The sequence below is a fragment of the Schistosoma mansoni genome (assembly GCF_000237925.1).
Source record: "Schistosoma mansoni, WGS project CABG00000000 data, supercontig 0253, strain Puerto Rico, whole genome shotgun sequence".
Lineage (NCBI taxonomy): Eukaryota > Metazoa > Platyhelminthes > Trematoda > Strigeidida > Schistosomatidae > Schistosoma > Schistosoma mansoni.
The window spans coordinates 69,041-93,763 of record NW_017386116.1 but is presented as its reverse complement, the minus strand read 5'-3'; the positions used below and the strand labels follow the sequence as shown (position 1 = coordinate 93,763).

Genomic DNA, 24,723 nt, shown 5'->3' with positions numbered 1-24,723 from the left:
ACTGGAATTACTAGAACATACTAGTAGAGGTAATCCTCATCTTGTATGTGATTCGTTAAGAGACGTTAGTTTTTAAAAGAAGCCAGTGTTTCGATGAACGACAGATTGAATCAGTTATCATCGTTATGATATTGAAGCTAGCGTGAATCTTTGAAACACTTTTTTTCAATTTTTATATGATATTTATCACGGCTTGATATCAATTTGAGTACCACTTAAAAGCTGTTTCGCCACAGAATGGATCCCTTCAGTAGTATACACCAATGATATCAGCTACAATCAAACCCAAGATCAATAAACCATCTTACACGACCATCATTCAATACTAACGGAGATATATATGTCAATTCTAGTATGGCTCAGAATCGATCACAATGGCGTAGGTATATACACTCTCTGTCTTTTCTTAAACTGTGAGATTAAACTAATTTATACCTATCTTTCTTTGAACTAATTATTTCTTCCTGTATTGTATCCCTATATGCAATCTTTCTTTTATATAGTGCTACTGTATTGAATGAGAAAACAGGCGAGGCCATCGAATTATGTACTTATCACAAATTACAAAATTTCTTCATAAAATACAAAAACCATACTCTGATACTCTATTTGCAAATTGTTCATTAATTTTCTCAGGCTTCATTGTTCCTGGATTTCCACACCAATTGCTCTCTATTTCTGTTCTTCTCTTCTCAATCTTCTGCTGCTAGATATTCTATTCCTCACTCACGATATATACTACTTATGTCAATATAAGTAGCCCACACCACACTACTATTAAATTAAATACTATGAATTTCGTGTTCATCTTATTGTGCTAATGAGATGTGGAAACATGGATTGATGCATATGTGTGCCTGGTCCATCGTTGTAGCTGACTGACTGACAATTCCAACATGATTGAACGCTCCATAAATTTCGTCATTCACCTCGAATAACGTCATACATGAATACAATTAGGATAGGCTGAGTTTAGTTTTTATCATTAACATTGATTTACTTAACACTGAAGTCACATTAATGATTAAAAAAAGCCGCAGTAAAATGAACATTTTCTTTAAATAAATAAAAAACTAGTAGTGAAGGCAAAACAAAACAGGAGACAAAAAATTTGAAAGACTCTCCATACGATGTGTTACGTCAATGTCATTTACAACAATGGATCAGTAAACACAAAGATTGAACATTAACTATACGTATTAAGTGGTAGAATCACATGATAAATGAGTGTACATAAGAAAAGAACACAAGAAAAATATACTTATATCACACACATATATGTCTGTTAGAAAAAATAAGTAATATACTACTGATAATCATAATAGTGATCTGTATGGATAAATGATAGAATTTACATAGAAACAATTTATAGATCAACAATTGTTTATATGTCAGATATACTATTTATATGATATGGATATTTATTCATTTCAATGAAATAATCTTCCAAATTTAATAAACCATTGATATATTCCTGAAAATAAAAAATAAGGCATGATCAATGAAAGAGGGAATGAGCATAGTAGTTGATAACTTAGTAGGAGAATAAAATTATTATTGGTAAGCAAAGATGGATAGTGGCTAGCAGTGGAATCCAGGACGCGCGTTTTGCCCTATTTGGGACTCGTCAGCTGGATGTACCTGAGTGGATAACACGATGGCGTTTGAAAGCGAAAGATACTGGGTTCGAGTCAGAGAGTGAACATCAACTCTGAGATGCAGGTACATCCAGCTGACGATTCTCAAATAGAACGAAACGCACGTCAAACTGGATTCCACTGCTAGTCACTATCCATCTTTGCTGACCATGATTGTGAATTTAGGCTATATCGAGGCAGTACGCACAGTATGCACATATGCCAATTAGAGACTGACCAGTTGTAGTCCTAAGCATCAATGGGAAGGTTCAAACACACAATACTAAGTGAATTTTAAAATTATTATTGGTGGTGGTGATACTAAATAGTGTGATTGTGTTTTCATACCGATGTAACTTGACCTTTTTGAAGAAAGAAGTGGTTGTTAGCGTTTAACCAATCTTCTTTTTTCTTAAGGATTACTATAAACAAGTGAATAATGTTGAGGTTAGATGAACAGGCGATAAATTAATGAGTAAGGTTATGAAATTAAATCAATTCAAGTTGTTAAAATATGTGTTAAACACTCATATGCAGTATCTAATCTGTAATTTTATGCTAATTAGGATAGAAATAAGTTAGAAGAGGCTACATCAAGACAAAATTCTATTCATTAATGACAACATCAACTGATATGAAGTGGACGAGAAAAAGTTTTTAATGAGCAGAAAAACTTGGTAAACTTTCACAATGCTCAGTGTCGTGTGAGTTGAGTATTCTAAAATATATCAGATTTTATCAGAAAAAATGTGAAACATGAAAGTTTTCAAAGGTCAGGTGAACCGTTTTGAGGAAAACACTGATGTGATATATTGTTTGAATAGATCTATTTGAACGACGTTACATGTAATAAACTGTCATATAAACCATCATAGTCTTCATCTGCATGTTTGCATATGAAGAATTTGTTAGTATGCTTAACCGATTCAATGTGTGCAAGTCAGTCTAGCTAATGATGCGGCAAGTTATTCACCGAATTTTATGCTTCGTTGCACTACACGAAGTATATCAGAACAGTTTAGAAAAAGTGAACATAGACAATAGAAATTCTGTATTCTCCAAAATCATGAAATCCAGCCGTACATTATCTACTGAATAACATGTTTTAAAGGTTTAACAAGATAACCGACGTTCAACTATTTAAACAAAGATTCAAGTCACATTTCGATTGAGCTATTTTGTAACTTGTACAGAGAAATGTCGTAAACTTTTCATAAACGCACCTGAGTAGGTGATGAGACTAATAGGCATATTGATGTGTTAAGACAAACAAGAAAACAGATAATATGTTGAAATCTCCAGATGGCAAGAACAAGTAGCCCAGATATTCAAGCAGGCCTTTTAGAGAAGAATTTCTGAATTGAATTAATGATTACTTTCTAATAATTTTATTCAAATGAGTTTATGTTACATTTAAATAATTTAGGTTAAAATTGATTTGAAGATTAACTAACTAACTAACTAATGAACTGTTATGGCTTGTTGAATAATAAGAGCAGTTAAGTGTACACATAAATTAGCATTTACATTGATTGATATAAACAATTACATGATTAAATCACTCTTCATATAACATAAATATTTTGATAAATTTAATCGAAAACTTATACAAATAACGTGTGTTGATTGATTCACATATTGGACAGACAGAATAGTGAAGTATTTTATAATTTAGCTCCCTAGTAAGCACAGGATGACTGTTATCATAAGGTGTTAAGTTTAAAATCTCAAATTATTATTACACAAACACATAAATATTGGTACAAGGAAGCACCAAATATATATGCGCCACACAAATCTCATTTCATTTGTATGAAGGCTATGATACTGCCCAGGCGCCCAAACTGAAACAGGTGGTTTTCTTAGGGGGCCACACCCCGAGCTTTTGACCTAAAGGTCTAACCCACAAGGCAGTGGAGCATCGTGAGGAGATTCAGTCCCATGGTAGCCGGTCACCAACAAGAGGTTCATATGCCATTTGTTCCCTCAGGATACTGGAGCCCATGTGCACCATTGGTTTGGAATCAGGGTTTTCTAACTCCCCTAGGTGGACGTGCCGTGTCCACCAATCCGGTTAAAGCGCCGAACGTTCGCTTTTCGTCCTCTTAATTTCGTAAACAACAGCGGTGCCACGGGAAGGCAGTAAGTAGGACTTCCCTGGCAGAGGCTATATACGCGTGGCCATGTGAGAGCATTTGGAGAGAGAGAGCGGACTCTCCCCACTCTCGGCCGTACCAGGGTATTTGGGGGCGTCAGATGATAGTGCAATCGACAGATATGAAGAAAAACGACAAACACAGAGTTCATAATAATAGACTGAATAATAATCATGAAAACTTGTATAAGGTAATAATAATAACTAATTAGAGTTAAAAATGCAAAACAGTAGGTTAGTATGCAAACTCATTTGTTGGTTATTCTCGAATCAATTTATAATGCAATCTTACCTAGCCTCCTATAACCATATATTTTCTATATAACTATATATACGAATATACAGCTTCAGTAAATGATTTCGTCGAAAAGAAAATTTTCTTCGCTGAATTCTCTTTTTCTTATTCAATGACACAATGGGTTATTTTAACTATCAGAGTGACATTGATTAGATAACTATTGGAAAAAAATAAACACTGGACAGCTATTTCGTTTCAGTATGACAACCCTGCTAGGGTTTGCACACAGGACCTTCACGTCTCGCAGCGAGTGTCTAATTTTCATAAATTAATCATTTTAAATGACAATAACAATAATCAAGTAAAATAACTAATAACGTAAATAAAAACGTACATATGATGGAACTGAAGGTCCAGTCCCGTTTAAACCACCATTACACGGGAGTAGATGGGGAGGGATTGCAGCATGAAGACTTTCTAACGATGTATTGTGCATAACAACCTGTGATTACGTAATAAATAACAACCATTAGTTTCGAGATACAAATAAATAATTTTGTATTTATTTCCTTTAAAAAAGTTTACAGAACAGAAATCACTTATTTGTACAATGTCAGGTTATGAAAATTAGGAAAGTTACGAGAATAAGCGTTTTATTCTATAATTAGTCGTAATGTCCAACTATGGAAAAGAACAAGCCAGATCCCAGCGGAGGAAGAAATCAGGAAGAAGCGCTGAAAGTGGATAAAATACACATTGAGTAAAGCACCCAACTGAGTCACAAGGCAAGCCACTCGCTTGGAATCCTCAAGGCCAAAGGTGAAGAGGAATATCAAAGAACACATTACGCCGAGAAATGGAGACAGACATGAGAATGACCAAAAATTGGATAGAACTAGAAAGGAAGGCATATGAGTGGTTTGGAGAATGTTGATCAGCGGTCTATGCTTCACGGGGGTAAAAGGAGTAAGTAAGTAAACATAATTCCTAACTCAGACGCAAAACTTGTATACCGTACAAATGAATTTACTGATGCATAAGAACAATTTGATTGATAAATTCTGTTACAGTATAGGATACTAATATTAAAAATTGTGTTTGTGTATTAAATGTAAATTGAATTGTTCAAAATTAGCTATTCAATGATAAATTTATCACGAAGTATTCAATAAGTCTAATCCCATCATTGTTTATGTGAAAAAGTATATATACAACTGTGGACATACTACAATCTGCACAAATCCCCATATTGAAATACCACAGTAGGTGTAATTGATTTTTGAAAGTTTAGACACTGAATATGTCTCAGTTTGAACTGTTAATTTTATTTGTTATAAATCTACTACTTATCTGGTATCAATGCTCTATGCTTTAGCATTCTACCCTTGATTCTTTTATAGTATAATTTGTTATTTTTCAACATGTTACTATGTCCCATACTTTATATGAAGGTGCTTAGAGACGTTATTGTTGAATTTTGCACGTTCCTGAGACGCAAAAAATGTTAATCAAGAAATATAACGGTTAGTGATAGAGTGACAGTCAAGGTTTGAAACGACTTCTTTTTAAATTGTTAAGTTTCATACCAAACAAACATTAATGACATAATTTAACAAATTTAACAAATTCATAGTGATGATAGACAGTAAGGTTCAAAAGGAAAGAGGCAAGTTGCCTAAAGTCTTCAATTTAAGATTATCTTGAGAGTCTAAAATTCCCAACGTGAATTAATCAGTAACATCATTAGATGGTGTTGTCTTATATTCGACCCACATCCAGACTTCAATCTGTTTTCATGCTACGTAGCATTAAACCTTCGATTAAGAGGTAAGAGGATACCGATTAATAAGAAAGAACAATTTTTGAAGAATGTACTTGGTCACTTGTTTACGGGAGCTTGTGTTAGGAAATGTACTATTTCCCAAAAAGTTAAACCAGTTTTACAAATAGTAATTCCAATTTCTAAACCCTGTGAGTACAGATGAATTTAGCTGTATGAAACTGGAATTATCTATAGTTATTCCTCGAGAAAAACCCTAAAAACCTGTAACTGCCCGAATGCTTTCCATATATTGCTGCTGGTTAGAGTAAAACTGAAAAGTGCGGTTTTATTTTTATTCTCAATATTTAGCAGTTAAATCAAGAATCATTGGGAGTATAGTTCGAACTCAGAATACATATATAAACTTACACGCGCTTGATTTTTTGGTTTTAACAAAGGCATTAATGCTGAATATATTTTAGAAAACATATAAGGACTATTGAAAATATGAACAGCTTTTACTCGTACAGGACTTGAACCTTGTAAAAAATGTACTGCTCGATGTAGAAACCAAGGAGACATTAAATTAATGGCATGTCTCCAGGAAAAGCCTGATAGGTCCACTAGAATTATTACTCCATGCACTTGCACGGCTGGCCAAGACTAAACAGAGAACAAGAGAGATGAAATGACATATAGGCATGTAACAGAAAATGTATAAAAATACAAATGATGTTTTCTCTTACAAATTGTTTGACTACACGGTAATTAAGATGACTAATTATTGAAAAACGAAGTACTCCCCCAAAATCCAACCGGAATCAGTTGGTAAAGATGTTCTTAAAGTCATTGTTTCGAAACTTTTAAACTGTGCGCTTGAACTTGAAAACTAAGAGGCGCGGAAGTGGTATATTAAACATTCTTCAGCACTTTTTATAAATATCCACATATCATAGTCGATTTGAAATGTGATAAACTACAGCGATTTTCTTTGTCATCTCTAGTGCTTTAAAATGGGATTACGGTTATTTAGTTAGATTGATGGTTACATCCGTTGTATTTCGTGTACTTTCTGAACGTAGCCGCGACCTTGACGTGGTGGTCAGGCTTGTCTGTCTTGATGACTCGACCGAGCTACATTGGCTAGAACACATGTTTCTTTACGTCCCACTATGCCAGGAAGGCTGACCCTCAGAAACCGTCTATTTTTGTCAACCACCAACTTCAAACATCAAGAAAAATATCGTCTGACGTCGCGACCTCCACAATCGACTCATCGATGGACTAAAATAGATCAGATTGTCACTAGATATTGTTGGAGGGATTCTACTGAAGACTGCCGTTCATTCTAGAGCACACGTTTAGACTCGAGCAATACCCTCGTTTGAGCATGCATCTTTCTGGGTCTTACTGAATGTAGAAAAGCCACATCAAGAAACCTCCTGAGAGTCTAACTTAGTGATGAAAAGACTAATAATATATTTCAGGAACACCCAGAAAAGGAGTTAGTTAACCGCCAAAATGATATCCACCCCGAGTTAGTTTGGTATGATATCCAAAAATCTGTGAAAACAGCAGTGATACCCGCTAGTAACTTAAACCAAAAAATGTTAGGAAACGAACACTAGATCTCAGTGGCGTCTACAGAACTGATACATGATGGACAACTCATTTCGTCCGGCTCTGAACTCAATGGGAGGCGGAGGAAGCCTAAACGTAATAATAGTTCTGTTTAGTGAAGAAACTGACAAGATGCAGTCTTCTGACAACCTTAAGCAACAAAGCACCCATATTCGGGATGCGGTTCTCTCCCTCCAAACAGAAAATGTTAATTCCGGATTCGTTTGCGTCATCATCTGAATTAGCGATAGGGAGTAAAGTAGTTGAACGTATCGACAGCCTCACCTGTCTTGGGAGCCTCATCATTCCTGATGGTCTGGTGTCTGACATAATCTCAGCACGAACTCAAGAGGCTCGATTGGCTTTGCCAACTTGCGTCGCTGGTGGAGAAGGAGAGATAGGCTTCTGCCAAGTAAACGACGAGTTTACTGTGCATCAATTTATTGCGTTATACTTTATGGATGTGAAACATGGACATTAAGAGAAGAGGATATTCGTACGTTGATAGTATTCAATCACAGGTGTTTGCGAAGCACTGTTCATGAGTTTCTGGACCACGGAGTAAGCAATACCTGAGTTAAGAATAGAGAAATAGGTAAAGGTTGTAAATCGATTGATGAGGTAGTAAATTTTCACCAACTGAGGCGGTTGGGAAATATATTACATATGTCCGACCGCCGCCTTTTTCGACGCGCGATGTTTTATGGAGCAGAAGTTCGAAAGAAAGCTGGGAACGGCCAAATTAAAAAGTAGCATCCGCTCATGAAGTCACTGATATTTCAACTTAGCCAAGTTAATAAGTATAGACTGCTTGGTTGGGGTACGCGTGATTATGGTAACCAATAGTTAGAGACTTTGAACGACATGGCTCAAAATCGTATGCAATGGTGCAGGTGCATCTGTTCATTGCCTTCCCCCGAATCCGGGGATTCTAAATTCCTCACGACTTATTTTTGTTTTTATTTCGCCGATTTAGATTTTGTTCTCGAATCTTACCCTTGATGCTTAATCTTTCCTATCAGCTTTGAAACTGTTATAACCCCTGCTATTCTGGGATTTGGCCTGATAACGTCTCTTTCTGCTAGTGGAGCGACTTGAACCGATGTACATACGTACCAGGTTCTACATTGTGACTAACTGACTGACTGTTTCTTTTACTTTATCATATCTGATTACCAGATTATGTAACGAAGTCAGTACGTGATACCAAGTAACCTATATATACATATTCCAGCAAAATCGAAAAGAGATATGTATACACAACTATCAATAATAGTATTAGTTTATATTAACCAGTCAGTATTTTTAGTAATTAGCGTAAGAGGCAATTGTATTTACTGTTGGTGGAGTTTTGCTCACTGAGTTCAATGGTTTGGTCGTGATAAGAATAGGTTAGAAGTTAGAAATAACTAATCAAGATCGAGATGAACGGGACAAGTTGTAAGTCGTATGTGGAGAAATCCGAATACTTAACTTCTGCCTGAAGTTTGTGCTAGTGGTATTGTTCACAAGAACAATGAAAGCTCCATGACCACACCATGCAGCTCGAAGAACGAAACTTCATCAAAATCATCCACCTGAGCTATAAATCTCCGTCATCATTTCAAATAGACACCATAATTGATGAATCTTTTGCAGGCGACTAAAGTGTTTTTGATACATTCAACCAAAGAGATTAAGTATGTGACCATTTATACACGTGGTTGCAAGATATTCCACCACTCTATTCTTAACTATCAATCCTAACTTCTAACTGAAGCCTCTAATCCGAAAGTTAGCGCTTTTTGAGTTTTAATGAAGGAAACTATTCATTCATATAAACAGTATTATGACTGACTACATATTGGATTTTCTTTCGCAAGGTCATTCGACAATTGCTGAAGATCATCGGTAAAGCATACTGTCATCAGAAACACCACACTTTATTTTCCAATAAAAAAGATACCAAAACACATTTAACTAATAAATTAACCAGCACAGTAGTTACATGTTGGTTGAAATGATCAGTAACAAATTACGAAAACATTTTACGTGACAATACAACAAATTATATGCATGAGGTCAAGAAAGTAAAAATAGATCATACAACATCAATGTGAGTAGATGATAACGTAAAATTGTTTTAATATCATAAATAAAACTAAACAAGAAATCAGTACTGGATTCAACTATAGCTCAAGGGAAACAATACTAGGAAGGACAAACCAACAGAGACATAAGCATAGTGTTAGACAGGATAGATTTGAGATTTTAATTTAATCTCGATCGATGTTACATTTTATTTAAATACATCAAATCACATGTTCTTCCTAAAGAATTCATTAAGCTAAATTCGTTAAGAAAATACATAGTTGTGTAACCGAGATTAGGTCACATGGTTTAGTGTGAAAACCAGTGGATACTTGTCCTGCTAGGCAAGCCAAAGTGAGTGAAGTTGTGGTTCTATCTGAGATGCTGGCTATGATTGTTTGTTGTTGATGATTGTGTCTTAGCTGTCTGTGTATATAAATATTATGATTACCTTCACATTGATATAAGGGGCGCATATGTATCCGGTGCCCTTTGTACCAATATATAAATAAATAAATAAATAAATAAGGGGATTATGGAGATTGAGTATTTCACAGTTTAAACAGAGGACTGGTTTTATCCGGATAAATTAGAACTTTCATTAGTGATACACTGACAAATAGTTAGCCCAAAAACATTATGAGCTTAACGTAGCGACGTACTGAGAACTGTATGTATATACCTCTAATAAGGAGAATATATAAATAATTACTACATGTAATAGACAGATGGGCATACTTCATCAATATAACAGTTATAGATGATTATTCTTCAATAACAAGTACATTAGCACGAAATATGTCGTTTGTTGACCATTCTGCAGGATTCCATAAACCTGGTCTAAAGTAGATAAGTGCTCTACCTTCTGAATCTGGTTGAGGCAATCGACATACAACTCCACTTTGAAATACATGTTCAACTAATGATGGTCTTAAATCATGGAATATATCTGGATAGCGTAATCTTAATATATAATAGTTTGTATACAGTCTCAATGCATTATCCTGATTAAATTTTTTAGCACGTAGAAAACGTAGGAGGAATTCATCAGCCAAACATCCTTGTAAACCTGATGGAAAAAACATCAAAAAGTATGACTTTGGAGAATTGCGTGACACTTCTAGTTCCTTTACCAACAAATATGAAAAATTTCCTTTTATATTCCCCAGTCACCATCACACCAGTTAATCCAATAGCGGAATTCATAGTATATAAGATACTGTTGATATAGAGAGCCAATCAGAAGTATCCTGATGAGAACGTCAATCGATGGCAATCAGGAGTGACCTTAAGGACAGGTGAATTTCCCTGACTAAGAAATGGGTTGGTTTCCTAAGGAGTAGAGTTGTATATATAAATGAGTATTTGTGTATTTTACTCGGTAGCCCAACATGCTTTCTTGCCTACTCTTGTGTTCTCGCTCAAGTGGTCGGGTGGGGGTTAGCACGTAGCACACCGTGTGTCAATATCAGTATCGGACACCACCTGTCACAACGCTGATTTTAATGAAGATGGTTGACTAGATCAATAAATAACACTTAAAAACATATTAGACGGTTGGAAGCGGTCGAAAGACTACTCTAATTCAGGTATTGTGATAGTTGGTATTTGTCAGTAAGGCGTGACCGTAATCTTGAGGGAACTGGTGCTATATATGGCAGGCTAACTATTGTCAGCCTTTTGAACAGTCTATCATGCTACAGTTGAAGCTATTCAGGCAGTAACTGACATACTCTGAATGATCGATCCCTATTTTGTGCCAAACATGGAAGTGGTCACTACTCATTGATCAATAAATAGCTATTAATACACTTATGATTCTTTTGGGAGTAAGGAGAAAAGTGGATGTTAAAAGGATAAACCAGTACGAGGAAAGCGTTTTCATACCGTTGCTAAAATGGAGGAACTTCAGCAAGAAAAGCTTAAATTCAAGATTGCAAACAATAAACAATAAAAACAGAGAGTAGAACACCTCCAACCAAATCAATGGTACATATTGTCTATTTAAGCCACAACCTTTTCGGTAATCCAATATCCAAGCGATGATTCTTTAACATACTCTAACCAGGCAGAATCAAGTCACACGAAAAAGTACATTAAATATTAACAGGGAACTTTACTATTTAAAAGATGGATATAAATTTCAGTTAAGCAATAACATCACAAAAACATCGACAAAACTCCCTTCTCCATTATCATAATCATCATAAAACAAACAAACGTAACTGTTCAATGAATTTTATGAAAAAAAATTGACAGATAAAACCAATTTACTTTGTAACTGAATACGATGTCTTAACTCGGCAATGGCATTCTGTCGTTGTTGCGGCTGTTCATTTAATTCTAGAAATGCTTTTTCTAATGTTTGAGGAGATAATTCTATCATGTTCAAATCTGAACCCATAGTTGATTGAGCGTGAGGAAATACATAATCATTATAGCCAACCGTTTCTAAAACACCCTGAAGCAAAAAAACTCAATTAGAAAATTTAATGACATAAACAGCGTTGTGTTTATTAACGAATATAGACCCCATAAACCTCATGATTTAAGATAACAATGGGTCCATAATAAGCACTACAAGTCAACATTTTCTAAGCATATGTCAGTCGAGAAAAAGACTAGGAGTTCAAAATAGTCTATAAACTAAACAGAAACTTATTAAAGACGATGACCTTCCGTTTTTGGCACTTACAAAGCCGTCGTCATACATTTAGAGAAAGCAAAACTGTCTTCACGAAAGAAACTTATTTTTAGCCACACAAAATTTTATTTAAACACATAAGTATTGGTACAAGGAAGCACCAAATATATATGCGCCACACAAATCTCATTTCATTTGTATGAAGGCTATGATACTGCCCGGGTGCCCAAACTGAAACAGGTGGTTTTCTTAGGGGGCCACACCCGAAGCCTTTAAACTAAAGGTCTAATCCACAAGGCAATGGAGCATCGTAAGGAGATGCAGTCTCATGGTAGCTGGTGAACAACGATTGATCCATATGTCATTTGTTCCCTCAGGATACTGGAGCCCATGTGCACCATTAATTTGGAATCAGGGTTTGCCAACTCCCCTAAGTGGACTTTCCATGTCCACCAATCCGGTCAAAGCGCCGAACGTTCGCTTTTTGTCCTCTCAATTTCGTAAACAACAGCGGTGCCACGGGAAGGCAGTAAGTAGGACTTCCCTGGCAGAGGCTATATACGCGTGGCCATGTGAGAGCATTTGGAGAGGGAGAGCAGACTCTCCCCACTCTCGGCCGTACCAGGGCATTTGGACTAGCTGTTCCAAGTCGATTGATCTTTGTTTCTATGTCCTTTCTAGCTACACTTCATTTCAAACTCAACATGTTGAATAACAATAATACACAATCCTTTAATCGTGATTATTGATTTTATCTAACTTTTGTGATATTTTGATGAACACCCTAGGCCTTTGAAAGTATGTTTTGAGTTCTTAAACAGGTAAAAACTTTGCAAACAATTATTTATTTTGGTCATTTGTCACTGTTCAGCAAATTATTCTTATTTTCAACAAAAATATCAGTTACTATCTTTGAGAAAAAGAATATATATATATTGACAATTTTACAACACTGAAAGTGAATTCTCCGAAAATGAAACCCTTTATTGTGAGTTGCATTTTCTTATTTTAATCTAACTACTAATCGATCGGAATTATTCATAATGCAACTTTATGATCATTAGTATGCTATTTAAAAAAGAACTTCATAAAAAGTACTCATAATCATTTTAAATAACAGAGTATAATAAGAAAAATTCACACCTTAATCGGGAATAATTTCTCAAACTTATTTGTCTGAATTTTTGTACTGGGAGAATATCAAAGTTTTGTTATAAGGTAGTATAACTACTTTCAAGTAAAAGAGTCTTAATGACCTAATAGACAATGATGCACAAAGTTATCTTTTATTACATGGGAAAATTTTGTCAAGTTATCTACTTTTCTATTTATTTACCATAGGACCAAGTAATGATTAGCATGAACGTAGATGGAGCATGATATGTAGCCAGTCAGCTCTAACATCGAATAAGGCACAAATGTGAATCGGCCTAAGTTATAATATTTTCTCAGTACACAAAAATGAAATACACAGGATAAATACCATTGTAATATAACTAGTGGTATCGGTGACAAGTGAAAAGATTAAAAATCAAAAAAATGGTTTAGGAATAAAAATAATTCTCGGGGTAAAATTAGTGTGAACTGATTAATGGTGTGGACCAGACAGAATAGAATATATTTGCCCCCGAATGCCCTGGTACGACCAAGGGTGGGGAGAGTCAGCTCTCCCACACAAAATGCCCTCACATAAGCACGCATATGCAAACACTGCCATGGAAGTCCTACTCACTACCTTCTTGCTGCATCGGTGTTTATGAAATTGACAGGAAGAAAACCGGATTTTAGGTGCTTTAACCGGTTCGGTGGACACAGGGTGTTCACTTAGGGGAGTTGGACAACCCTGATTCCAAACCAATTATGCATAAGGGCTCCAGGACACTGGGGGAACAAATGGTGTATGAGCCAATCATTGGTCAACGGCTGCCATGAGACTGCATCTCCTTACGTTGCTCCACTTTCTTGTGGATCAAACGTTTATATGAAACGCTCCGGGTGTGGTTCCCTAAGTAAACCACCTACTTCGGTTTCGGCACACGGGCACTATCACAACCCATACACAAATCAAGTGACTTGTGTGGCACATATGTATTCAGTGACTATTTGTACCAATATCTATGAGTTCAAATAAATGAATATTACTTTCTTATGATCTCTCTTAATATTCCTATGTCTCGCTAAGATACAATATATTTTGCCTAACATAGTATATGGAGACGTTACGTGTTGTCCAGATTATTGATACAGCCAAACTCCCCTTAGTGAGATTCAGTAAATTATGAGAATTTTCCGATTTTTAAGGCTTCATGTTCACAAAACTCTCATTCTGACCAATAATAGTCAGATTATCTGGAAGCGATCACTATTTATGGGAGGAAAGATTTGTAGTATTTATACCCTTTCAAGCATTAAATTATAATATATCGCAACAGATATTTCATGTATTCAGCCTTACATCCTTCTAGTTGATTTTGTATGATGGTTGATACATTGGATCATCACAGCAGACGCACGGAGATAGTGTAAAGTGTTGGTTGCAGGTAGTCGACAAGAAATCCTGTTTTATTTGGTTGGAGGTAGTCGACCAACCATCTGGCATCTTAACACAGTGCACGTGATATCGAGCCGGCTAGACTAGTGACCAAATTTCAACTTAATGGAAAGAATTCGGACAGCACCAAGGAGGACTGAAAATATATCTCAGTTCTCACACAACTCGAATGATTTGTGTGGCGCATATGTATTCGGTGCCTCTTTGTACCAATATTTATGAGTGTAAACAAATAAATCTTCGCCTACTGTAAATTAACCAGTACCATAATCAGTCTGCCTAATAAGTATGGGGTATTAGGTATATATGGTAAATCGATTGATGGGATAGTGAATCTTTATCAAGCAAGTTGGTTGGGAAATGTATGGCGTAAGCTAGACCTCTTCCTACCTTAACGAGGGATATTTTCCTGTATATCAGTAAACTAGAAGAAAACCAGTGGTGCTAAAAACAAAATATGATGCCTGTCTATGAAATCATTAGTAAATCAAGTGATTTGTTTTCGTAGATGCAGACTTTCTGGCTACAGCTCGAGCAATTCCTCTAATTAATATTTAGAGACTTTGGGTGACAAAGGTCAACGTCGATTCCAGTGGCGAAGATGAACCAAACCCTCGTCTTCCCCTAGATTCTAAGTCTTGAAATATATTTATATCTGTTTTTACTACTTTCTAGACCTAATGTTTCCTATTAAAACTTCTAATACTCTGGGGTTTGTCTTAATAATCTTATGTTTATGTGTTGTGGCAATGTGAACCGATGCACGTGTCGAGTCCTACGTCACATATGACTGACTGATTACTGGATCCCGAAAGCGTAGAGTAACCATGTAAGTATTCAGGAAAAATGGTCTTACTTGAAAAAATTCAACCACCAACATATAGGTTCGAACCACTTGTCACCTACTTTTAGTACGGCAATCGAGTAATATCAATAGTATTCATGCAAAATATGTAGATTAAAGCCGTATTATTTTCAACTTTCGAGTTGCAGTTACATGTAAGTTGATCGAAATGAATGTCTGATATTACATAGTGTTGATAGTCTATAAAGTTTAAGCTAAAATAGGTCGAATATGTTAGGGTTTAAAAATTTACAACGGTTTCAGCCATAAATGAGATGAAATATGGATATATTCGACATGAATAGTATAAAAATGATTGGCTAATTACGAAGATAAGGTATTTTTGAATTGGTATGCATTTTGTTTACTAGCGCATTTCACTTGGATACTACCAACACATAATTAATGGCATACAGGATTTAATGAACAACGCTCTGAGTCACGCATCACCGCAAATATACGGTACAATCAGACATTAAGTGACTCTCAGAACGAGAGAACAATTTGAAATACCGTGAGCTGTTCAATAATGGTTATCTCAAGTAACAAATCAAAATATCTGAAGGGAGATTAAAAGATCTATCAGCTTACAACCAAGATAGAATTTATAGAAGACTTACAGCTTGGAAAATTTAAAAAGTATGTGGCGGACGGAAAGAAAAAAACGGCAAAAAGTCTTTGGACAGGTAAGGCTCAATCGTAAGTTACAAGGATGATGAGCTAAAACTGAAGCTCAAAAATCTGATGGCCACGTACTTCGCATTAAAAATAATTGAAGATAGATACTTTATTCAGGGTTTTGAAACATAATGTTTGTACATTCGCCACAACAAATATAGTTAAAGTGATGCAGAATCAACAATAAAAGTAAGCCAGTGAAGTCTTGCATCGATGGCATTTAGTTGAAAAACTAATTATTAGAAACTCTTTGTTTAGCTGACCACCCAAGATACAATATCTTGGCCCAAAGTTGATCGATGTTATAGTCAGTCTAAAAAAGGGACAGTACCTCATATTATTAGTCTTGTTAGCTTATGATATGACAAATTGTCATGAAATAATAAGACATCAAAAGAATAAAAGAAAGACCAGAAACAAAAATTTAGGGCCAAATTAAAAATCAAACAAAAGAATAAATAAGAGAGAATGAAGCACCGACTTGCTTAACACTGAAAAAAAGATGTGGACTCTGTCTCATAGACTTTGCCAAACGCAACGAAACACTAACGATTAACTCCTAACATCGAGACCACAACCACAAGAAATCTACTGATACAGATTAGCCTGCAGGAATATGATGAATAGTTATAGAACGGTACGGCTCAAACAAAATTTCGCATATGTTCACGAAGGAAAATCCATCTCATTCTGCCGATCCCGGTTATAATTTAAATTATATAAGCTTACAAACAAGTATGTAGCTGTAAATAATTCCCTGAAATCAATAGCTCATTAAGGGTTCGACATTGGATGCTAATCACATCGCTTTAGGCGAACTTGTTTAACTGAAGGCTTTCGATCATGCATCTGTACCAGATCATGTTACGACTTAACGTGGAAAACAGCTCCTACAATACCGGTCGTATCTTCAAGTAAAACAAACCCTACAAATTTAATTCCTTTCCATAGGAATTTCATTATCATAAATCGATAGAAAAATGTTGAAAAATTAAAAAACAAAACGTCTACTGTAAAAGTAAGTTTTATTATAGTCTTTATAGCATTCACAGCCCGTGGCTTGAACTTTCATCGGTTACCTTGCTTTCCAATTACGCACGTTTCTGAGGTCACACAAAGTGGTGTGTTCAAACTATGCCTTAGTATGAACTTCGCTTTATCATGCGATATCAGTTGAAAAATGCAGGACTATAATTGATGGACGAGTCTAAAAACCTCAAACTTGCTTAGTGGAATTAGCGAATTAACTGTTCCTTAGTATCTGCATCGGTGTAGTTGGAAGAGGTTCCTTGTTATGAAGAAAATGAACATCAAAACAATTTAGCTGATAGTGGAAGTGATTGAGAAATAACACTAGAAGTAATCCTCCCTAATTTCCATAGGGTTAAGGTGACTGTAAATCACAAACGGAGTTCTGTGTAGAATGATTGGGAGCCTACTTAATTTGGATAATAGTGTGGTCAACCAGCTAACGTTGAAGATACACCTCACGGTTACCACCTAACGCGGACTACCTTTTTGTCGTATTCAGCTACTACGTATACTTTGATCACCCTACAACACAAACAACATTATTTCAGAAACATATTGGCAAGAGTAGGTACAAGAAACAAAGTGTGATCACCACTGTATGAACCAGTACATGGCGCGTAATCAACTGATGCGCATTGGTTCTTCTTGACCTTGACGACAGTTTGAGAACTGTTTGATATTCAGCAACACGACTGCCAGATGACTTGAGAGGGGCTTGTCGTTGTTCTTTAAAATCCCACTTATAGGTTCGTTAAATGTCAAACAATTAACAATGACAATAATAAAACAAACTTAAAACATTTGGTCACTTTGAGAAATTTCGATAATCTAATGAGAAGGCGAAGTTTATCAAATTATATGATTTGTTTGCGCAATACATTTCGAACAATCCTATCACACATGTACATGTTAGGACTTTTTTATATGAAAACTAAAATGCCAACTATACAAGTTAAAGGTAAGTCGCAACAAAGAAAGAAGATATACAAAGTACAAAAAACAATGTGATAACCACGCTGGACAATAAATCAGTATTGCCAGGGTAGAATAAGGGTAAGAACAAATTATTTTTGAACGTATAAAGGGGTTTTCAATGTTTGTATAGCTTAGGCTTCACTAAACCTTAGTATACGTTCTTGAAGGTTTTTGTTCAGTACTACAAATGCTGACTTAATTTCAACTTTATGACCAGTCTCAGCTAAATGTTTCGCAATCGGGGAAGATGTTTGTCTATCCTGTGAACTTATTCGACTATTGGAATTCAGTTGTTTCAACAGCCATTTGGGTATGTGTTCCGCTACTCTTAATTGCAGATCACGATTGCTCACCACTATGTACGTGTTTCCGCACATACAGGTAAATTGAAGGATAAAGTGGGATGTGGCACAACCGCTTACGAGCTGTTTGGGTTTTTGATGAAACACAGAACTTGACTTTTCAATAATGACAAGTTGAGCTGCATAAAATGTCCTGTTGATGGCTATATTAAGTCTTCATTTCAACATTAGACTATTTGAGTCTTCCCTAAATGGTAACATGATATAAACTTGCTCTTTGAGTGCCAGAAGCGTCATAGGTCTAATCGTATTGCAACCCTTTCAACGGTTTATGAACCTCAATGAATAACCATTATTCATTAACGTATCAGTCAAGAGCTTCGTCTCTTTTTCAGTAGTATCTCTAGTACAAATACGACTGATTCTATTGAATAAGCCCTTTATTAATCCACGTTTGTAATGAATTGAGAAGCGGCTATAGAAAATGAAGATATTGCCCAGTCTATGTCAGCTTTCTATATACAGAACCTTGAATGGAACCACCATCCTTCCTTTTAATTTTCATGTGAGCGTCTTAACAAGTATATGTGTGATCAGATTGCTCGAAACGTATTGCGAATATATATCACATAATTCTGATAAACTTCATCTTCCCTTTGCATTATCGAAATAGAATAAACGTTGACCTTCAGCTTTCCCTTGAAGATTCCCTGCTGCTTTGCAACGACATATCTGATACTATAGATGATGGCAACATCTTGTGTTTATTTTTGATCGTGGAATTAATCCACTTTTGTGTATTCAATTCCCTCAGAGTCCATGATATATTTCCTCGTAGAATTGCATGAAATTGGCGTCAAGACGGACACCAATCATTGTCACTGCAATACTAAACCTATTCCCAATATTTTAGTTATGCCATGATGTGACTACCTGATCTGTGAAATCTTATATGGAAGTCACAACCTTGCCGACACTGACTCGTTCTACAATGATAATCAGCAATATGAATTTCAGGACCTCTGAAGGACAAACTAGGAGTTGGTATAGAATATTGTGTTCGATATTAAAGGGAAGAAGTTATGTAGAGTGATCACACCCGTATGACCGAGCCATGCCATACCGAATAGGTTTTACGACCCTCATTTCTGGCCTCCAAGTGGCAAATGTTGAGTGCGAATCTTCCTAATTATCGTTGGTTCGGCTTCAAGGATCGAGTGGTCAAGAATCCCTACCACTAAAAGCTCCCTTACTAGAATCAACGAGATATTGATCCGACACATATTCAAGTTTGATCATCGCACATCGGCGGCTACTACTAGTATATGAAGAATCCCCCAGGTATAAACAACCTGAAAGACAGATAGAAAAGAAAGCAGCAGCAATTGATTGAAAAATGCACGTAATAATTTCAAAATACTTGGTTTCATTTCCAAAACACTCAAAATGAGAAGTGACGTACACTTTGTTGAAAGTCAACCAGCTTGAGAATATGATGCTGCGAAACCGTTTGGTATTAAGATATTTCGATGAATAACATTCGAACATAAAACAATAACCAATGGTTAGCAATTTTTCGTGTGAACATTCCAAGCATATGGTGGTTAGAGTGATAGTGATCGATCAGTGTTTTAGTGATATCGATATCAGGATTATCTTTAAATTGAGTTGGAAAGTTGGCTTGTAGTGGTACTCGTCCCTAACCACTCGAACTTTAAAGCTGAGGGTATAATTAATGAAAACCTCTGCTTTCAACATATGGTGTGAAGAGAATGCCAACAATGGCGGACGCAGGAACAAATAATCGAAGTGGTATGTCTCGGTTATGCAGGTGCAGCGAGATAATCTTTTTCTAACAAATATGGCTCTTCATCGACGTAAATACTCTTTAACTTGTAATTTGAGCATGAACTGGATAGTTATATGTATCTAACACTTAACTCTTTTCTAAACTATGGACTATACCCTAATATCTTTTCTTTCGAGCACTAGCTGCCTAACTTTCAATTTTCGAGTTTCCTTGCCAAACAGCGTAGACAGTATTTCAGAAACTTGCAGTGAGTTTAGGCTATAGAGATTTCACTCTTTTGAGCTCTTTTCAAACTGTTCATACTGTGGGAGTCAAGTATTTTCCTGGATTCTTGGGTTTGTACTGAATCAAGTGGGTGACAAAGTCAATAACATCACGTACGCTTTGGCATTAGTTGCAATAACGATCGTCTAATTTGATTACTTTCGGACCTATATTATTTTTCGTAATTGACCTTTCATACGTCATATACACAGGATGATTTGAATTTTACTATTTTACTGGATGATCTATCATGTTACTGATAACTCCTAATATGTATATATTTTCAATGAGACTAGCTTAATATATTTCATATGAACTATTCTCATTGGAATATTACGAATATGTTAAGTTATGAATAATCTAACGAATGATCAATTTATTCTGAATTATCAAGTCAGACCTTCGTAGTGATACCTATGCATTCTTAAGACCATTTTGAATAAGATATATTTCATGGCTTCAAATGATGTACTACTGTTAGAAAGTTCATTGTTTTCAGGGGAATCATGTTAGACTGAAAATTGATATGACACTACGTAGTTCTGATCATCGTTACTACATATTTACTAGGTTAACTTCGTCAACCACCTATGAAAATTCCATTATACCGGTTGTACTCCTAACTGCGGTTCCATAGATCATGTTCAAACTTCTAAATTTTTCTTGCCAATTTTTTGTGAGTTGTTATCTTCCGCATCAACTAGCATGTTACCATGGCTTGTACGTGCGTCACATTATATAATCTCCATGCCATTTAAATTTAACGATTATTTGAACCGCCTCTGACAATTTCCTTTAAACCCATCATAGTCGTCATTCCTACATATATTTGAGTTTATGAATCACATCAGTTGCCTAAAAAGACGTTTAACATTGTGAGGGAGATGACTTCAATTCACGTGTGTTTGTAGGGCAGAACATTTTGTTTGTATCAGACTTTTAATGGATAAAACCAAGTCAATCAATCTGTGATATTGAGATTGTTCTCCTACACTCACCATTCAGACTCATGTTTCTAATTTTTATGCCGGATTAGTTATTCTACTTAGACAACCTATAGCATGCCAACTCGGAATTTTACATGAAAACTGTGTGGCAGGCATCGGATGATGAAAACGGAAAAAACTGTAAAGGATATGGTTCTTATTTTACGAACGAACGCTCTTTCCCAAGATCATAGTTCGCACCAGGCACTCCACAAGTCTACTTTATAACAACTATAAACTTAAAAAGCTGCATTACATGAATACTTAGCACGATAAAATCATAATATTATTTTGCCAAGATTGGATCTGGTGTGTAACGTGGACGCGATGCTCCTTCGGAAAATATTTGGAGGACTACACAGTATATCTGAACGAATGAACTGATATTCACTTTTGTGGATAATATTTACTATACAACCCTGCTTGGGATGCGTGATGTGAACCAGCATATGTTGTAACTTGTAGATCATGCCTGTAAGAGTGGCTTGTACCTGGGCCTGCAGAAATATGTGATGGTTATTATTATTGTAATGGTAATAAATTTACTGAACTAGAATGTCGTACTGCACTGGCATGATAACTAAACCATCGAGTAGTTGTTGGACAAACAAGCGTTGAAAATAAAATCTCTACTTTAAAACTACCAAGACTTTTGACAAAGCACATCACACTTCCGTTCTACTTAAGCTAAAGATTTCCATTGTGGCAGATGCATAAATGGACCTCATTCTTCATAAGGGATCTAACCAATGAAGTGAAAATGGAACAACACTCTTCCGACCCTCAGAACATTACTAGTGATATCTCCCAAAGCTCAGTCGTTGAACCTAATTGTTCATCATATGTCCGAAAAATATATGTAATTGTTTAACACTCGACAAAAGTTTTTACTTGCTAATGGCCTTAAAGTCATACATTCGTCCTACTCACATCCCGGTATAAACGTCAGCTGTATAATGTAAAGGGATCTACAAGTACTCCAAGGCTGATGTGATCCACGGTTTCTCGCTTTTATTACTGAAACAATGTGGTCACATGTATATCAGCATGTTTGAACAACAGATGTGTAGTGGATATCGAGTCGAGGACGGACTATGATCACCACTACAATTCGATTACGCGCCCAAAAACGACTTGGTTCCTTTGATAGCTCGTAAATCAGAAGGCTTTATTAATCCAGATCAAGTATATTTATTGGCGATCTCGTGGTATTGAAATAATACCGAGACGTGCCAAAGAGTACAGGCAAAATGGGCAGTGCGTGAGCAAGTTCGAACCAAACCAGGCGGATAGCGAAACAAGAAGTGAAACTGATACAGTTAAAGAAATACAGTAAAACAATCTCTGGTACAATTGGTTACAATAATAATAATTGTTTCTGTTATTCCAATCGTGTTCTTATCGAGACTGGCCGTTCACTACAGGAGCCCCCCGCTAGAAAGAGTTTACACTTTCGATACGTAGCGGTTTCGTTCGTGGGACTGATCGCGAAACGTGCAATTGTAGGACGAAGGCGTTGGCAGAACAGGAAGTGATCGTTGATCCTCGAGTTGCCACCAAAAGTCTTTGACGTAGAACGGTACCAGAAGGAACGTACTATATTGATTGCTTGGATTAGCATGCTACACCAGAGTGGTTTGTATCCAGAATCTGAAGGTTGCGTTCGTAGAGGTCCGGACCAGAAACGCTGCAGACGTAGGACGAAACCAGATTGAGCCAAGGAACCAGATGCGACCAGAATAACCAAGTTCGGGATTAAATGTGTACCATACGTATTCGGAGCCAGAGAGATCGACTGAGTGCGTTGACTAGAGCGTGGGTGATCAGGCCAGCTTTCGCCAAGATTGACTGAAGTCGACGATACCAAAACATCGATGGTTGGAGGCGTAGGCTCGGGGTAAACAAAAAAAAATTGAGAGAAAAAGAGAAAAGTGTAGCATTCGTGTAGTATAGGGTTAGGGTCCTATACTGTATCCGCAGTTGGTTATGAGGTTAGTCACGAAAGCGTACGGGTAAGTGTACTCGGCGACCGGAACGTGAGACGGTAGTCTCGTTCGAACGTCGTGAGCCTGCAGTCTCATCCACAGTCAATGGCGGTGTGGTCTGCTGGTCTGGACGTGAGACGGGAGTCTCGTCCGTAGACGGGGCAGATGACACGTGCTGTTGACTGGGACGTGAGAATGAGGTCTCAGGTGCATCTAGCGTGGGATCCGAGGTAGATGTAGAGATCCCGCCAGAAGCTTTGATGGGTCTAGCATTGGGTCTCGGCTTATCAGGTAGGGCACTGTCATCGACGTGTGCTGGCATGAGACGATCAATGCTGACTACTTTGACGCGGCCATGTCGATCAACCTTGAAGGTCTTTTCGTGACGGGAAATCACGTGAAAAGAGCCTTCGTAAGGCTGTTTGCTCAGATTGACCGTAAGTTGTCGTGTACCATAGTTAGGAATGACTGAGTCATCCGCAGCGCGTAGTCGAAGCATCGTAGCTTGAGACTTACTGTTATTGATAGGTACGACAAAAACTTGGGCACCTGTATCCACTAGGTACCTGGCGTTAGTGCGATAATCGTGCACGTAAAATAAACGGTCAAACTGAGGTGAAGGGCAGGTGAGTACGGCCGTATTTACTCACCGGCTCGGGAAGTTCCCGCCTTGTATGGGCAGGGAGCTCGACAATGACGGGCACCGGCCCCGAAGGCACGGTGGAACCAGCACCAACTCGGACTCGCTTCCGGAGCCGCCTTCTGGCGTGGCTTGGAAGATGCCCGCTTGGGGCGAGTCGTTACGGCTTTTCGAGATTGTGACCTGGGTCGGGGGACGTAGGGGGCTGGCACATTTGCGCGGTCTCGGAAACTGAGACGAGTATGGATACACTTATCCCTATCCACATGAGCCGAAGGTCGTCTAGCATCGAAATCCATGTTTGAACGGGAAGTAGAGGCAACAATATAGTTGTCTTTGGCGCTAGCTCGTGCTAGAATTTTGTCTGCTATGAGGGCCACCTTGTTGAGTGGGGTGTCCTCAAGCAGGGCCGTAAGAGTTGGCTGGATACTCGCTGGTAATGCTTCGAGCCACAGCTCTTTGACTATCTCGGAGTCGGCTGTCGAGTTTCCTGCAAGGGATTGCAGGCGCGTGAGGTGGTGGCTCGGCTT

General features: G+C 37.0%; 1 protein-coding gene across 1 annotated transcript; it reads right to left on the bottom strand.

Moving 5' to 3' along the window:
* Positions 1-1,041: 1,041 nt before the first annotated feature.
* Positions 1,042-17,324, bottom strand: Smp_170200 (retinaldehyde binding protein-related). Its single transcript, XM_018792534.1, has 6 exons — positions 17,279-17,324; positions 11,757-11,943; positions 10,268-10,551; positions 6,222-6,455; positions 4,425-4,532; positions 1,042-1,474 (listed from the first exon to the last, which is right to left on the bottom strand). Exons 2-6 carry the CDS (start codon positions 11,884-11,886, stop codon positions 1,385-1,387), a joined length of 846 nt encoding a protein of 281 aa, XP_018644381.1. The 5' UTR covers positions 11,887-11,943; positions 17,279-17,324; the 3' UTR covers positions 1,042-1,384.
* Positions 17,325-24,723: the final 7,399 nt, after the last annotated feature.

Coding starts and splice junctions, on each gene's coding strand:
- Smp_170200 (XM_018792534.1), bottom strand. CDS start 11,886: ATGGGTTCAGATTTGAACATGATAGAATTATCTCCTCAAACATTAGAA. Junction 10,552..11,756: donor ACATCGTATTCAGTTACAAA/GTAAATTGGTTT, acceptor TTTTTCCATCAG/GTTTACAAGGATGTTTGGCT. Junction 4,533..6,221: donor AACCAAAAAATCAAGCGCGT/GTAAGTTTATAT, acceptor ACGTAATCACAG/GTTGTTATGCACAATACATC.